Source organism: Phocoena sinus, chromosome 16, assembly GCF_008692025.1.
Source record: "Phocoena sinus isolate mPhoSin1 chromosome 16, mPhoSin1.pri, whole genome shotgun sequence".
In the NCBI taxonomy this organism is placed as follows: Eukaryota; Metazoa; Chordata; class Mammalia; order Artiodactyla; family Phocoenidae; genus Phocoena; species Phocoena sinus.
Genome location: NC_045778.1, coordinates 12,859,263 through 12,876,418, shown reverse-complemented (window position 1 = coordinate 12,876,418; position 17,156 = coordinate 12,859,263). Strand labels below are relative to the sequence as shown.

Here is a 17,156-nt window from a genome sequence, read left to right as displayed (position 1 = left end):
GGATTTAGAGTCTCAGGGCAGAGACAAAAAAAAAGGGTAGTAATGCCTTGAGACTTCACCACAAATACCAAGAACAGCAAGAACAAGGCAGTCTCTGGAGTTTTATAGAGATAGGCTGTGAAGTGGTCCAGAGGGGAGGGTGGGCTGGGCCAGAGGCATGGGCATGGAGAGGGCAGTCCACGCGGAGTCCCCGTATGCAAAGCCCTGGCATCGCGCTGCAGGTGATGCAGTCTGGTAGAGTACATTTGGCTGCAGGAGGAGTGATGTGTTAGGAGCTGTGATAGTCTGTGTCTACTTGGCTAGGGCTGCATTCCACGGTTAGTCAAACACTCATGGAGGTATCACTGTGAAGGTATCTTATAGATGCGCTCCAAGTCCATAATCAATTGACTTGAAGTAAGCGAGATTATATTAAATAATCTAGGTGGATCTGATTCAATTCACTGAAAGTCTTTATGAGTAGAAATGAGCTTTTCCAGAAGAAGAAATTCAGCCTACGGCTATAGCTTCATCCTGTGGGAGAGAGTTCCAATCGGCCCTTCCTGAGGCCTAGTCCTGTGGATGCTGTCCTTGCCTAGCCAGGTCCCAAAACCACGTAAGCCAGTTCCTTACAATAAATCTCTTAATGGAAGTCTTCTTCTGGTTCAGTTTCTCTGGTAGAAACCTGAAGGATTCAGAAGGAATGGAAGGTAACTGAACTAAAGGGCGATCATGGCCTTATATTGTTTTAAGTTGGGAGAAGGCACGCTTTGGTTGGTATTATGCTTCACATTCAAGGAGAAGGGTGGGACCATTTTTCTGACCACAGAGGTGCTGATACAGCAGGGAGATCTTTTGTTCTGTAGTTTTGTACTCCAGATAGATTTAACAGTCCCCTCCCTCTCTCTTTTTTTTGTCTTTAATTCCTCCAAAGATCTTCAAATCCCTAATGAGTCAGTACCTCTATCTCCGGGTTAATATAATGAGTCAGTAGCCAACAGGCTTGCCGCATGAGTTGTGAGTGTTGGCAGAGCTGGCTTTCAGCATTGTCTGTACGGTTTTACCCCCTGTTAACTCATTGCGTAGGACTGAATTCCTGCCTCCTACAAGGATGCTGTTACATTGGCCCATTCCCAGTGTGCTAGGCAGGTCTAGGGTTTGGTGAGAATCTTGGCAGGTTTTGCTGACTTGAAGAAGGCAAATGTACATGATACACCAAAGCAACCGATAAGCAAGGTGATCGGTATACTTGAGAGCAAGGATTTGAGTGGGTGTGGTTCTGTAGTAGTGCCTTTTTCTTCCCCAGGAAGATGAACTTAAAATTCCTGGTCTCAGGGACTTCCCTGGCGGTCCAGTGGTTAAGACTCCACCTTCCAGTGCGGGGCGCGGGTTCCCTCCCTGGTCGGGGAACTAAGGTCCCACATGCTGCGGGGTGTGGCCAAAAATTAAAAAAAAAAAAAGGGGGGGGGAGTAAGAAGTGAGAAACCTGCCAGTTTGTTGGGCTCCCCGCCTTGTAAGTAGAGGGATAGGACTCGTGGGCCTAATCAATCTGCTGTCTTAGGAAATCCTTGCAGTGCTACAAGCACACAGCCTGGTTACTGCTATAATTTATTTCTCATTGTACCGTCAGCATACTTATGACAGTAGGCCTGGCCATCCTACCACTCTGGGAACTCTCTGAAACTTTCTGGGAGAGAGAAGTGCATGGAAGTTGATTTCTTTCCCAAAGGGAATAATTTCTTTTCCAAAGCTGTCTTATAAAAATTACAACTTGGAGAACCACATTATAATTCTCTTCTCTCCATTGAGAATGTATTTTCATCTCTTTTGACAATACTTCACAGCCCAGTTCAAGGCTCAGTTCTTTGGCCCATGGTGATCTCCCTTTTCTGAAATCCCCAAACACATGATCTGAACCTTTCTTTTGTGCTTATTGCCCATGGCCTTAGGTTTTGATATGTGTTTGTTTTGCATTTTGGTCTAGGTCAGAAATTTTGCGTCTTCTTCTCTGTGTCCTTATCTACCATGATATGGGACTCCAGTGCTGTGTGGTCCAGTACAGTAAGCACTGGCCACATGTGGCTGTTGGGCACTTGAAATGTGGCTAGTCCAAGATGAGATGTGCTATAAGTGTAACAAATACACAGTGAATTTCAAAGACTTAGTACAAAACAAAGGAGTGTAAAATATCTCTTTAATCATGTTGAAATGATGATGTTTTCGATGTATTTGGTTAGATAAAATATATTATTGAAATCAATTTTACCTCTTATTTATCTAATGTAGCTAGTAGAAAGTTTAAAATTCCATGTGTGCCTCCTTAACTTTCTGTTTTGCAGCAGTGCTGCTCTAATGGATGCTTGGTAAATAGTGAAGGAATGGTAATGGTCAAATATTTACTCTTTTGTTTGATTAATGCAGACCTAAATTTATGTTACTAACAAACTTTTAAAGATGTGTATTCTTCCTATTAATTTTAATAGCCAGCAAAAATTTAACTCCATTTCTTCCCACATTACCCTGAAGGGCTAAAGGAAACAATTTCATCCCTTAACGTGTACATCATTCTGACTTCCTTAGAACAGCTCATCCTTCTCATTTTCTTTCTTTTTTTAAAAAATAATTTTTTGGGGGGTATAGTTGATTTTCAGTGTTGTGTTAGTTTCTGCTGTACAGCAAAGTGAATCAGTTATACATATGCATATGCATATATCCACTTTTTTTAGATTCTTTTCCCATATAGGTCATTACAGAACACCGAGTAGTGTTCCCTGTGCTATACAGTAGGTTCTTATTAGTTATCTATTTTATATATAGTAGTGTATATATGTCAATCCCAGTTTCCCAATTTATCCCTCCCCTCCTTTCCCCCTTGGTAACCATAAGTTTGTTTTCTACATCTGTGACTCTGTTTCTGTTTTGTAAATAAGTTCATTTGTACCATTTTTTAGATTCCACGAAAAGCAGTATCATATGATATTTGTCTTTGTCTGACTTACTTCACTTAGTATGATCAGCTCTAGGTCCATCCATGTCACTGCAAATGGCATTATTTTGTTCTCTTTTATGGCTGAGTAATATTCTGTTGTATATATGTACCACATCTTCTCATCCTTCTCATTTTCTAATTCACCCTTGATCATAACAAAACACTTTTTCCGCAAGAGTTTTCATTTTCATTTCCTTCATTTAATTCCCCTCATTGGCTGAGAATGATATCAATCAGTCTGATTTGCAGATGACCATTAACAAATGATTTTATGTTTTTGTTTCGTTTTGTATTTAAGAGGTTGTAAGGCTTGAAAGTCCGACCGCATCCTCCTTTCGTTCCTCATTCATCACTTGGGTTTATAGCAACAGTCCCTGACCTTTTTGGCACCAGGGACTGGTTTCGTGGAAGACAATTTTTCCATGGGGTGGGAGATGGTTCAGGCAGTAATGTGAGGGTGGGGAGCGGCAGATGAAGCTGTGCTCGCTCGCCCACCACTCACCTGGTTCCTAACAGGCCTCAGGACCAGTACTGGTCTGTGGCCCAGAGGTTGGAGACCCTTGGTTTATAGAGTTACTCCCTAATATATAGGTTCTTACCTTTTTTGAGGGAACGTGTCAGCATTGTGCCAAAGATGTTGCCAGGCTACTATGCAGGAGAATGGAATATCTTTTAAGAGCCCTGCATACGTCTTAGCGCCCCACCTGCCACCTGCCATCCTCAGACCCGTCTTCTGTTCTGATTGCTAGCTCTGCTACTTAGCATTTTCAGTTCATCCAACCAATCAAGATTAATCACCCAGGCAGAAGGTAGTAATAATGGCCCCTAAACCCCAATACACATACAACCGTGAGTTCAAGAAGACTTTTTATGAAAGGCAAAATGAATATAAAGGCAGTGATATGTAGTGTGTGTGTGTAACTATCTTCTTTTTTTTTTTTTTAGGAAATTTCTTCACCTATTTATAAAAATCCTCAAATAGAAAAAAACACAAGGAAAATTAGGCAATCTTTTGAACTGATTGATAATGAAAATAATATATTATTTTTTTCATTAAGCCAAAGTTGTGATTAGTGGGCAATGTAAGCTTTAAATTTGTATACTAAGGAAAAATTATAATTTCTATAACCGTTTTCCAGGACAGAAGTCTGGCAGACTTGGCTGGGTACGCTGCTTAGGGTCTCAGAAGGCCAAAATCAGTGTGTCAGCTGTTCTCGGCCCTTATCCGGAGACTGAGGGAAAGTCCATTTTAAGGCTCACTAGGTTGTTAGCTAAATTCAATTCTGTGTGGCTGTAGGACTGAAGTCCTCATTTCTTCACTAGCCTTTGCCCAGAGGTCATTCTCAGTTTCTAGAAAGGAACACTGTTCAAACTCGTTTATAAGGTTAAAATTATCCTGACTCTAAAACCAGACTGATACATTACAAAACAAACAAATAAACAAACAAAATGAATATAAAGGCAGTGATATGTAGTGTGTGTGTGTGTGTGTGTGTGTGTGTGTGTGTGTGTAACTTCTTACTGGCTTCCGTTTTACGCTGAAATTGTATCCTTCTCACTATTTCCTTATTAAAATATTCCTTCTTCCTCTTTAATGAAATGACAGTGATAATAGATAGTTATTACATTAAAAAATGTCTTTACTTGTCAAAATAGGAAAATTGGCAACCCAGTGATGACGTTCCTCTCTCCCTTTTTTTCTAAAATTTTATAGATTCCAAGGAGTGGAGTTACTGGTTCATATTACAAGTTAAGTACCTTTTGTTCCAAAGGTCCCTTCTGCAAAGTAAAAGACCTGAAGCCTCATAAGAAATCTCCCCTGAGAGTAGTCCTTTGATTTAATGAATCTGAGTAATTCAGATGAGGAGTGCTGAGGAGTAATCTATGGTTTATCATCTTGGAGAACTTGCCTGTTACTAGGAAGAGCTAAACACATAAATGTGTCAGTTTTGTCGATGTGACTCACTGGTCACTTCCAGTTATACTTTGCCCTAATTGTTATTGATGAAACCTGGGGCTATTGTGGTTTAAATCTGTGTAAATCAAGTCTAGAAATACCCTGGTTCTGAGGATGAGAATAAAATAGTTTGCTCTAAACTTTTAAACACCAAAATGAACATAAATCTCATGTTTTCATCTTCTGTAAATTCATAAAATTACTTGGGCTGTAAGATATTAACAAAAGTACATAGGTGTTTTTTAAATTGATATTTCTAGAAAAACATTAAGGTGCCAATGGAAATACATCTCAATTGGGAAGAATGCTGGGCTGACTTTGGCCTTAGCCCTGTCATTGATTAGCTATGGATTCTTGGTCAAATCACATGATCCTTCTAAACTACAGTTTCATCATTTTTTAAATGAGGTCTTTGGACCCTTTCCAAGGCCCCATTCAGCTCTAAAATTCTTTGTCTTTAACCTCTGACATGAAGATTTTTTCCTCTAAGTAAGCAGCAGGTGGTGGTGTGAAAGTAGAGAATTTTTTTTCTTCTAGTTTTGTTGAGATATAATGGACATACAGCACTGTATAAGGTTAAGGTGTACAGCACAGTGATTTGACTTACATCGATCATGAATTGATTACCACAATAAGTTTAGTGAACCTCCATCATTTCATATAGGTACAAGATTAAAGCGATAGAAAAAAATATGTTTTCCCTTGTGATGAGAGCTCTCAGGATTTACCCTCTTAACAACTTTCATATGTAACACACAACAGTGTTAATTATATTTATCATGTTGTCCATTTCATCACTAGTACTTACTTATCTTTTTTTTTTTTTTTTTTTTTTTTGCGGTACGCGGGCCTCTCACTGTTGTGGCCTCTCTCGTTGCGGAGCACAGGCTCCGGACGCGCAGGCTCAGCGGCCATGGCTCACAGGCCCAGCTGCTCCGTGGCATGCGGGATCCTCCCGGACCGGGGCACAAACCCGTGTCGGCAGGCGGACTCTCAACCACTGGGCCACCAGGGAAGCCCGTACTTATTTATCTTATAACTGGAAATTTATACCTTTTGACCACTATCATCCAAGTCCCCCTCCCCCATCCCCTACCTTTGGTAACCACAAATTTGATCTCTTTTTCTATGAGCCTTTTTGTTGGCTTGTTTGTTTTTGAAGTATAACTGACTTACAACACTATATTAGTTCCAGTACACAACATAGTGATTTGATATTTCTACACATCTTAAAATGATCACCACAATGAGTGTAATTACAGTATGTTACCATACTAAGATATTACATAACTTTTGACTATATTCCCCACACAGTACATTTCATACCTGTGACTCATTTATTTTGTAACTGGAAGTTCTAACCTCTTAATTTCCCTCATCTATTTCTCTTTCCCCCTATGCCCCTCCCCTCTGGCAACCACGTGTTTGTTCTCTGACTCTGTGTATCTATGACTCTGTTTCTGTGTAAATATGTTTTTTCATTTGTTTTGTTTTTTAGATTACACATACGAGTGAAATCATACAGTATTTGTCTTTCTCTGTCTGACTTATTTCACTTAGTATAATATTCTCTAGGTCCATCCATGCTGTCACAAATGACAAGATTTCATTCTTTTTTTATAGCTGAGTAATATTCCATTGTATATATATACCACATCCATTCATCTATTGATGGGCACTTAAGTTGGTTTCATATCCTGGCTGTTGTATATAATGCTGCAGTGAAGATAGGGATGCATATATCTTTTCAAATTAGTGTTCTTGTTTTCTTTGGATAAATACCCGGGAGTAGAATTGCTGGATCGTATGGTAGTTCTATTTTTAAGTTTTTGAGGAATCTCCATATTGTTTTCCGTTGGGACTGTACCAGTTTACCTTCCCACCAACAGTGCATGAGGGTTCCCTTTTATCCACATCCTTATCAACACTTGTTATTTGTTATCTTTTTGATAAAGGCCAGACAGGTGTGAGGTGAGAAGTTTTTTAAAAATAGTTTTCAGGGCTTCCCTGGTGGCGCAGTGGTTGAGAGTCCGCCTGCCGATGCAGGGGACATGGGTTCGTGCCCCGGGTCCGGGAGGATCCCACATGCCGCGGCAGCGGCTGGGCCCGTGAGCCATGGCCGCTGGGCCTGCGCGTCCGGAGCCTGTGCTCCGCAGCGGGAGAGGCCACAGCGGTGAGAGGCCCGCGTATCGCAAAAAAAAAAAAAAAAAAAAAATAGTTTTCAATTTGCTGTTTTCATCTGTCAAAGAATTTCTGCTCATTTCTTCCTTAGGCTTAATTTTATTCAAAGAATCATGTATTAGGCAAACATGATTTAAGAATTTATCACAAAATTTATGATAATGTTATACATTTTATAAAATAGTTGTTTTGGTTGTACATGCTGTGAAAATTATTACCCTTCACCCCACCCCCATCTTCCCAAACTTTGAGTTTCCTTGTAGGGTTAACATGCCTTAAGGAGCATAAATTTAAAGTCCTGCTTTGAGAATGAAACTTGAAACTTTTCAAGTATGCCAGTAACAATCTCTATTTCAATTCCATGTGCCTGTTAAATTTGTAAACACTGACTGTCAATGTCAATACAATTTGGTAAACAACATAGAAGGGTCATGACTTTATGATGTCAACATCCTTTTATGAAACTTAAAATCATTTCTATTTTTGAAGTATCTAAGTGTTTCTCGTTGGGTATACACATAGCTCAACTGTCAGATAAGTTTGGTCTTTCAAATGGATTTTCCTCCTAAAACACTGGAGTAGACTATTCCCCTCTGTCATGTAAATATATCAGTCTGCTCTTCCATATTGGCTCACACAAGAGGGCTTGAAATGACAGGGGCCAGTTCATGACCAGGGAGGAATGTGGGATGGCTCTAGGCATTGAAAGCTGGTGGTATCTCAGTGGTCATAACCTGGTCTTAAATACGTGCTTAGGAGACTCTCTGTTATTGGTAAGAACGGGCTTGGGATCATCAGATCCTGGCTCCACCACTTGCTAACAGTGAGACTGTGGATGGATGACACTATCTCTCCATTTGAGGTTTCCTAAAATGTTTTAAGATATGTACAGAAAAGTGTGCATATCATGAGAGTATAGCTCAGTGAATTGTTTTTACAAACCAGACACACCCATGTAATGAGCACATTCACATCCAGGAACAGGACGTTAGCAGTACCTAGAGGTTGGGCTGTGTTTCCTTCTGGTTATAGCTTCCTACCCCCTACCAAAGACCCCCTATCCTGACTTCTGACTGTAGATTAATTTTGTCTGTTTTTGTACTTCTTATGATTGGTATTACACAATGTGTACTTTTTCTTGTCGTATCTTTCACTCCACATACATTTGTGAGATACACCTGCATTACTGTGTATAGCTGTAGGTCATTCATTCTCATGGCCATATGGTAGTCCATTGTATGAATACACCAGAATCTACTTATACCTTCCACTACTGAGGAACATCTGGATCTGTGGGTGCTGGCTACTATGACTAGTTCTGCTATGACCGTTTATGTCCATGACGTTTGGTGTAGGTGTACATAGAAGTAGAACTTCAGAGTCATACAGCGCTGTGTTCCGCTTTGGGAGATCACGCTAGCAGTTTATGGGAGTTGTGATTGCTGCACATCCTTGCTCACACTTATTGTTGCCTGCCTTTTGCCATTCTGGTGAGCATGCTTTTTAAAAATTGGGAATAATGATTTGTACCTTGAAAGGTTGTTGTGAACTCAATTAAGATGTTTCTCTTTGCTTTTAAATGTTGGGCTCTTTCTTCTAACCATGGCATGGACAACCCTTCTGAGCTTCGGTTTCCTTCCATGTAAATAAGACTACTGGGCTGAGTAACCCTTCATGTCCTTTTATTTCTAATATGCTAAGCTCCGTAGTTGTAGATACTGTCAAGGTAACAGTGGTAGTGAGAGAGAATTTCACTATCACTTAAATCCCAGTACATGAGCAGTTGCCCACTTCCACATAGAACTGGTCCAGGTAATGGTCCCTTTTACCTGTCAGTCAACAGTGCACTTCCTTCCCCAAATTCCAGGTTACATGTAGTATGTAGGACAGTGATACTGACAAAGTCGTGCCCGGGTGGGTAGGGTAGAGGCATTTGCCCCACCTGCCAAAATCTTCTCTAGGAAGGGAGTAACTACCCTCGCTTCATCCCTTTATAAGGATGCTGTGGATAGCATTGAGTCAATCTTAGTTTATTTTTACCATCAATTATATGACTGGCCTTGTGCTGGATAGGAGCTCTGGGTAGAAAAGTTGCATGGCAAGTACAGGAGACCAAAATCCTCAGAAAAGTGTGGCGGTTAAGGTGATGCACTCAACAGCCAGATGGCCTGGGTTTTTACTTCATAATTGTTACTCTGAGGGTGGCTGCCGCTGTTACTCTCATTGAAAATTTAATAAAATCTGACTCCAGAACCCCGATTTCTTAGCTATGTGACCTTCCTCTTCTGACACTTTAATTTCCTTATCAGAAAAGCGAGGATAACGAAAGCACCTACCTCCCAGGAAAGCAGTGAGATTATAATGAAGGGAGATTGTTTATGTGAAGTAGCAGGGTGTCCAACCCATAGTGAACACACAGTAGCTTATTATTGCTGTTGTTGTTTTACAATGGAATTATTTTAAATTTCGGATGGATGATAGGATGTGGAGAGGAGGTTACTGTTAAATAAGTGAAGGTTTCATTTATGATTTTAGGTCCTGTGTGCAGCCTGTGTGTCTCATCTTTTGGAGCAAGAGCCGTGACAATCTTCAGTGGCTTCATGGTGGCAGGAGGCCTCATGTTGAGCAGTTTTGCCCCCAATATCTACTTTCTGTTTTTTTCCTATGGCATTGTTGTAGGTAAGAAACTTGGTCCCCGTGACGCTTTTCTGAGCTTTGAGAGTTAAATGTTTTACCCGTGTGACGTTTCTTATTCAGTTAATGTAAGGAGTGAAAATGCTCAGGAATAATTCACTTTCGGCAACCACTTTACCAAAAATTGTTGCTTTAGTAAAACGTCCACTCAGTGAATCAAAATACTTCAAAGGATAAATGTGGGGTTTTTTTGGTTTTTTTTTTTGGTGGTACGCGAGCCTCTCACTGTTGTGGCCTCTCCCATTGCGGGGCACAGGCTCTGGATGCGCAGGCTCAGTGGCCATGGCTCACGGGCCCAGCCGCTCCGCGGCATGTGGGATCTTCCCGGACCGGGGCACGAGCCCGCGTCCCCTGCATCGGCAGGTGGACTCTCAACCACTGCGCCACCAGGGAAGCTCGATAAATGTGTTTTAACAATGCCCATTTTGTTTCCTTGCAAGGCATGGGGAGTTTTTTTTTTTTTATTTCAGCACTTGTCTCTCTAGCACAAAAAAGGAAAAGAGGGAGAGAAGCATGCAACTTAGATGTCACTGACACCTGCCACTTCTCACTGATGTAGGAAATGCTCCCTTTCCTATTGGGCGGTTAAGCTAGGGCTCTGTTGAACTGTTGGTGTTCTAAACATCCTTGCTGTTCCACAGCACCTGTCACCAGGGCCCCAACCACAAGGTGATAGCAGAAGTACAAAGCAGAGTTTAAAGCACGTAATAATAATGATTATTTTTGTTAAAGGTGAGGCATGAGTGAAGAGAACTGAGTGGTGGGGATGATTAATGATGATCTTGGTTACAGAAGAGGAAAGGGTCCAGGGCTCAGGGCCTGAGAGCACTGGCAGTTTTGGGGGGAATGCTTTTGTGATGTATTGTACTCATCGTATTCAATGTCAAACATCACCAGACTCAGGATCCCTAGGCGCTGTTGGTGGGGAATTTTTAAAAGACTCCGACTTTCAAAGTTTCTTCTTAATGTCTGAAAGAACTGAATTCTTTTTTCTTTTAAATAATAAAAATTTATTTTGTAAATCAAATAATCACTTTCAAATGTATCCTCTATGTAAGTCCTCTATGTTTAGGAATTAGAATTTTTTTAGTAATACACCAATGTTATCATATACAATTGGAGGGAATAACAGTTGAAATACAGTGTAGGCAGAAGTTGTCCTAGTTTTTCATATTCAATTTTGAACAAAGAGAAAAGTATATTAGTCGCATAGAGAGAATGAAATATTTTATTTTAGATCATAAAACTATTATGCCCACTCTATTATACAGTGAAATGTAATTGAATATTTGCTTAAAAAGGGTTAAGAAATGATTTGGGTTATAATCAGAGGAACATAAGTTATAAATCTGTAGAAAGATTGCTATTTTCCAAATGAAATCCCGATAAAAGGCTAAACAGTTTCAAACATTTTATATAAAGAATGAATTAGGGCTTCCCTGGTGGTGCAGAGGTTGAGAGTCCGCCTGCCGATGCAGGGGACGCGGGTTTGTGCCCCAGCCTGGGAAGATCCCACATGCCGCGAAGCGGCTGGGCCCGTGAGCCATGGCCGCTGAGCGTGCGCGTCCGGAGTCTGTGCTCCGCAACGGGAGACGCCACAACAGTGAGAGGCCTGCGTACCACAAAAATAAATAAATAAATAAAAGAATGAATTATTCCTGATCAACATGTTTTTTTTGCTTTAGTGTCAGAAAAGTCACAACACATTTGATAAACGTATGTTAAGAGCCAGTTTTCTAGACATGAGCTCCATAGTACCACCTATATGACGTTTGTTCAGAAATGATGGCAAAATTCTTAGAACACAGCATATTAGGGTGGAGGAAGAGCTGCCTGCCAGCGCTGACACAGCTAATTAACAGGAGGAGAAGCTGCAGAGGAAAAGACTGGAACAGAGCAGATCTCATTGCTACATGTGGCAGCGAAGGGAAAAGCACAGCTGAGTCGGACACAACCCAGGCAGGGACACAGACACTGCGGCTCAGGATTTTGGTGTTTAAATACTTCAGAGACAAATTCCAGCAAGATGGTTGGTTTGAGTCAAGTCTGAAAGAATTTAATTTTTTTGACTACCAATATTCGTTTTTTTCACATGGGGATATTTCCCCAATAATAAATAATAGAAATTATAGCCGCTAATATTCCAGTAGGCAGTGTGTGCTAGGCTCTGCTTTATATGATCTCATCCTGTCTTCATGTGAGCCCATTTTACAGAGAGGGAAAGTGAAGCTCAAGCAAAGTGAAATTACTAACTAAAGCCACATAGGTAGGAGATTTGGGGTTGAATCCATTCAGTCTGACACCAGATCCTGACCTCTTTTACATATTTGTAATTATTTGTAGTGCTTTTAGAACTCTTGAAGTTTATTTTAAATTTAACTACATACCCAAATTCTACTCAGATCATAATCTAAATACGCAGGTCACTTGTTAGTTCTTTGAGAACAGGTTATATGTTTGATATTTTATATTACTTATTCCGTGTAGTGCTTAATACAGTTTAAACGTATACATGCGAATATGTTAATCTCTGGTGTAGAATTTGAAGGTATTCATTGACTAGTCATCTTGCATTCTTGTCTAAAATCATGAAAATAAAAATGTAGATATCTGTGCTTGTGCATGAGCATGGGATTATTCCTTTTAGGTCAAACCCCTTTTTACATAGAAAGTTGAATCATTATGCCATTGACATGATTTGGGCATTTCCCCAAAAATTTGGACTAAGCATTTAAAATTTCATGGGGTTTTACTCCCTCACATGGTTTCAAGGTTAAGGTATAGCCTTTGTGAGTACATATCCAGAGTTGTCACTGACTTAAAAATTGACCCAAAGTGAGTGATACCATAGTTATTTGTATTCCCCATAGATAAAAATGAATTTTTTTTTTTTTTTTTTTTTTTTTTGCGGTACGCGGGCCTCTCACTGTTGTGGCCTCTCCCGTTACGGAGCACAGGCTCCGGACACGCAGGCCCAGCGGCCATGGCTCACGGGCCCAGCCGTTCCGCGACATGTGGGATCTTCCCAGACCGGGGCATGAACCCATGTCCCCTGCATCGGCAGGCAGACTCTCAACCACTGCGCCACCAGGGAAGCCCAAAAATGAATTTTTAAAAAGAAAAAAAAATTAATGTACATTGTTTAAGATTTTATGTACATTTGATTGTGTTGGAAGCATATCTAAGGGTATATAGAAAGAAAAAGACAAAATTAGGTAACTGCCATAACGAAATTTCAAAATTTCTATAGCAATGGAGAGAGCTTTACCAGCCTGTGAAACTGACTTTGATTTGGCTTATGGTGTTGGAACCTTTCAGTAGCTAACCCTGTCCCTTCTCCCCATGAACCCATGATCTTCTGTTAATGAGATAGGATTTGATATTGGTCTTGACTTACTTTACTGGCTGCTGCTGGAGGTGGGGGGCGTACAGGGCTTCCACTTGGCTTTCCCCAGTATGGTAACTTTTACTTCACTGGCCAGAAACAATGCAGATAGAAGGTTATACCAACTACTATGTACATGTGCTCCAGTTAATTATCAGGAACTGGGGAAATGACTAGGATGGGCCCATGGACTCAGTGGACCTACTGTGAGCCAGACCTGGGCCATGACCCCGTATATTACCTGGCCCTCCTGTGACCCCCCTCTAAGGGTAGGCCACGTAAGTGCCTCAGGCCCCTAGTTAACAGTGCCAGTTCATTTTCTGTGTCCTACAGTGCTCAAAAGGCATCCCACTGTCCCTTGCGTATGATACCTAAATAAGTGACCGTAGTTCTCTCTGGGGCAAGATTCAGGATATTACTGTCTATATATTTGCCATAGTGTTTTTTGCAACGTCCTTCCTTCTGGAATCCTGGCCTTTCCTTCACTTAATGGAATCTGGGTCAGAAAACAGGCTCACGTCTGAAGGTTGTATATGACTCTGATTTGGCAACAGGTTCTGAATCCCTGTGGCTAGGAGGAGGCTGTCAGCTCATGGAGAGAGCCCTGGGCTTCGGGTCAGGAGACATAGGTCCTGTGAGCTCTAGCAAGCCCCTCGGTCTCCAAGAATGACTGTCGCCTCATCTGTGAAGGCGGACTCAGAAGCCTACCTCACGTAGCTCTTGTAAGGATTAAGTGAAGTCGAGCAAAATAAAGATAAGGTAAATGAAAGAGTTGAGTTGGATTTCCATAGTAAAAAATCAATTTAATTTTAATTTCAATAATAATTTTACAGGTTCCAGTAATTTTAAAGAATTTTTTAAAAGTTTAAAGTTTTAATTTCAATACTTAAAAAGTCACACACTGTAGTAATTATTGGGCCCCTGTGAGCTACTTCTTGCTAGGAGATTATTAACACTTATTATCATGGTTGACTTCTTTGTGGTTTTATTTTGTCAGTAGGCTCAGAATGTAGGGCTCGTGGAATATTTGTAGGGTAAATAAATGGGAATTTAATGAACAATGACACTTCCATTCTGTCGCCATTGGAAGTAGAGTATCCAGTTGAAAAGGAAGTGACAGGAAATTATTACACCGTCTAAACTCCTCCCTTCTGTATTATGAATTCCTTAGAAAAAACAAGAACGATTCAGTCTAACGGTAGCATATATTGAGCACGCATTCTGTGCAGTGTTCTAAGCATTCTCCTCTGTCTGGAATGAACTAGATGGTCTCTTAAGATACTATGGCACAGGCAGGGGCAAGCACTGACAGTCCAACTCTGGGGTTGGGCCGTGTGGGTTAATCTTATCTTACTCACTTGCCAGCTGTGGACTGTAGACATGTTACTTACCTACTGTTTTCTCGTTTTTTAAACTGAACATAATAATAGTAACTACCTTCTAGGGTTTTGTGGATGGATGAGTTAAAGCAATAAATATTCACCAGCATCACCATCATTATCAGTTTTGTGACCTTGGGAAATTATCCAACCTCTCTGAGCTTCCATTTGTATTTCTTCTGAAATGAGACTAACACGACTTCACAGAGATATTGTGACTATTCATGAGATAATGTATATAGAGAGGCACACGGGTGTTTAATGAATGTTTGTTCCCTTCCCCTTAAATTCCTTTCTGATCTCTTAGTTCAAGAGCACAAGCAGCAGCTTTTTGTAACTGAAGAAGCACTATTGAACTATTTGTGTAACAGATTAAATAATATAGAGAAAGAAAATTAAAGTTATATGGTATGTTTATAATAGAAAACATCAAAAAGAATAGTGAAGTGTATTAGGTGGCATAATTCTGTTTTACCATTTTTTTTTAAATACTGTCTTGAAAATGTGATGTTATCTTGTTTGGGTTTTGTAGCTAGAATGAAATGGCAGCTTGCTGATTTTCAAGTGACTGTATGTCCTACTGCCAAACCTGGTAATTCAGGCTCCTGTGTTCCCAATAACTTTACTAAAATCGGGAAAAAGAAAATGTGGTGGGAGACTGGGAGGAATGGGAAGAGGGGCCGCAGGAAATATGCCCTTAATGATTTGCTCAAGCTTCTTCCCAATCATTTCCCATTGCTTTTCTGAAAAGCACAACTCAAAACCAATTTCTTGCTTTCTCTTTTCTTCAGATTATATTGTTCCTTAGCTACCTGATTACTGTTTTCTTAATAATCTCTTCTTGATTTTGGAAAAATTCAATTTTCTCTTCCTTCATTTTCTTGTTAGTATCTGCATATCCATTGAGCTTGAGGAGGGCATAACCCACTTTCATAGACAATCTGATTCTCCTTCTCTAGTGATGGCAAATTAGATAAAGGTTGTTTTCTGATATTCGCTTTAGCAGTTTTATAAGCCCTTGTTTTTTATTGTGCCATTAAAGATCGCCTTTTGTCTCTCATGGGTATTCAGTTATAAAAAGGAACTACGATTTTCTAATTAGTCTGAGGCTAGAGCTATATAATACCATAATACTCAGGTGGAAAAGTGGGAAAATATTTCAGCATAAGGACTATTTTTGGTACTTCATTATATTCCAAGCACAGATACTGAAATCTTTTACATTTTTTCTGTCTCTTAATCTTTACAACTATCTTATGAGATTGTTTTAAAGATAAGGAAACTGAAAGTTACACAGCCAATAAGTGATAGAGTTGGGACTTGAATCCACACCTGCCTGATCCCAAGCCTGTGCTCTTGACCAGCCAGTGTCAGGTTCAAGGTACTCATGCTAAGCATATAAAGTTTGTGCTTTAATCAAGCCAGTGTCAAAGCTATATGCTTTTGTAAAGTCATGTCAATCAAAAAGCTAGCCAGTTGCTTAAACTTTTTCTTTTTTAATTAATTTTATTTATTTTTGGCTGCGTTGGGTCTTCGTTGCTGCACATGGGCTTTCTCTAGTTGTGGCGAGCTGGGGCTACTCTTCATTGTAGTGCATGGGCTACTCTTCGTTGTAGTGTGTGGGCTTCTCATTGTGGTGGCTTCTCTTGCTGCGGAGCATGGGCTTAGTTGCTCCATGGCATGTGGGATCTTCCCGGACCAGGGATTGAACCCGTGTTCCCTGCACTGGCAGGCGGATTCTTAATCACTGCGCCACCAGCGAAGTCCCTGCTTAAACTTTTAAACTTTTTCCATGCAGATGTTTTAGGCTAGAAACATAAACAGTAATTGCATTTGGATGCTCTAAACTTATCTTTTTCAGCATCCAAATTTCCATTCTCACAATTTTATTTCTAGAAGTAGGTACTTCTGGAACATTATAGGCTACTGCTTACCTTAACCTTTGGTCAAGATGATAAATCCTACTGGCTCAACTATTCTAAGAGGTGATCAAATACTTGTTTCAGACCATAGAAAAGGGAAATTCTCCCAGATGACCAAGAGGCAGGCCCAAGAGGCACACCCAGTGACCAGCTGTTCTGGTTTGCCCAGGACGAAGGGGTTTTCCAGGATATGAGACTTGCGGTGGCCAAAGCAAGAAAGTCCTAGGTGCTACACCTAACCCCTATTTTACACATAGAGTCTGGATTCTGTAAGTTTACTCTCATCACTTTTTAAGATTGCCATATTAGAATGCACTATTACGAAAATATTCCCTTTTCATAGAGATAATACTGCAGGGGGAAATGTTCATATATAAAAGTAGGGGCTTGATAGATGTCTGTTTAGTTATATACACAAAAATATGTATATGATAAAAGAATATTTAAAGACAATTCATAGACAATTTTCAAAATATGTACACAATTTCCAGTGTTTACTGCTTGTCCATTTTGTGTGATTTTATTCATATGCTGTTTCCTTAGAGATGCTTGCTTTATATTTCTGAATTAGATGCCTTTTATCATATTAGAGTGTTTTACTTCAGTTATATTTTCTTCGTATATCGCTCTTATCAGTTTAATTGATCTGGGTGTTCTTTAGTTACAGATA

General features: G+C 40.2%; 1 protein-coding gene across 5 annotated transcripts in view; it reads left to right on the top strand.

The window, feature by feature from the left end:
- The window catches only part of SLC16A9 (solute carrier family 16 member 9), a 69,118-nt gene that overhangs the window by 36,782 nt on the left and 15,180 nt on the right, over positions 1–17,156 (top strand). For 3 of the 5 annotated variants that reach the window (XM_032609172.1, XM_032609174.1, XM_032609175.1), the window contains one exon: positions 9,642–9,785. The exons of the other annotated variants lie outside the window; for them this stretch is intronic. In XM_032609172.1, coding sequence (XP_032465063.1) covers positions 9,642–9,785 — 144 coding nt within the window. The remainder of the gene's footprint in view (positions 1–9,641; positions 9,786–17,156) is intronic. 5 annotated transcript variants of the gene reach the window in all.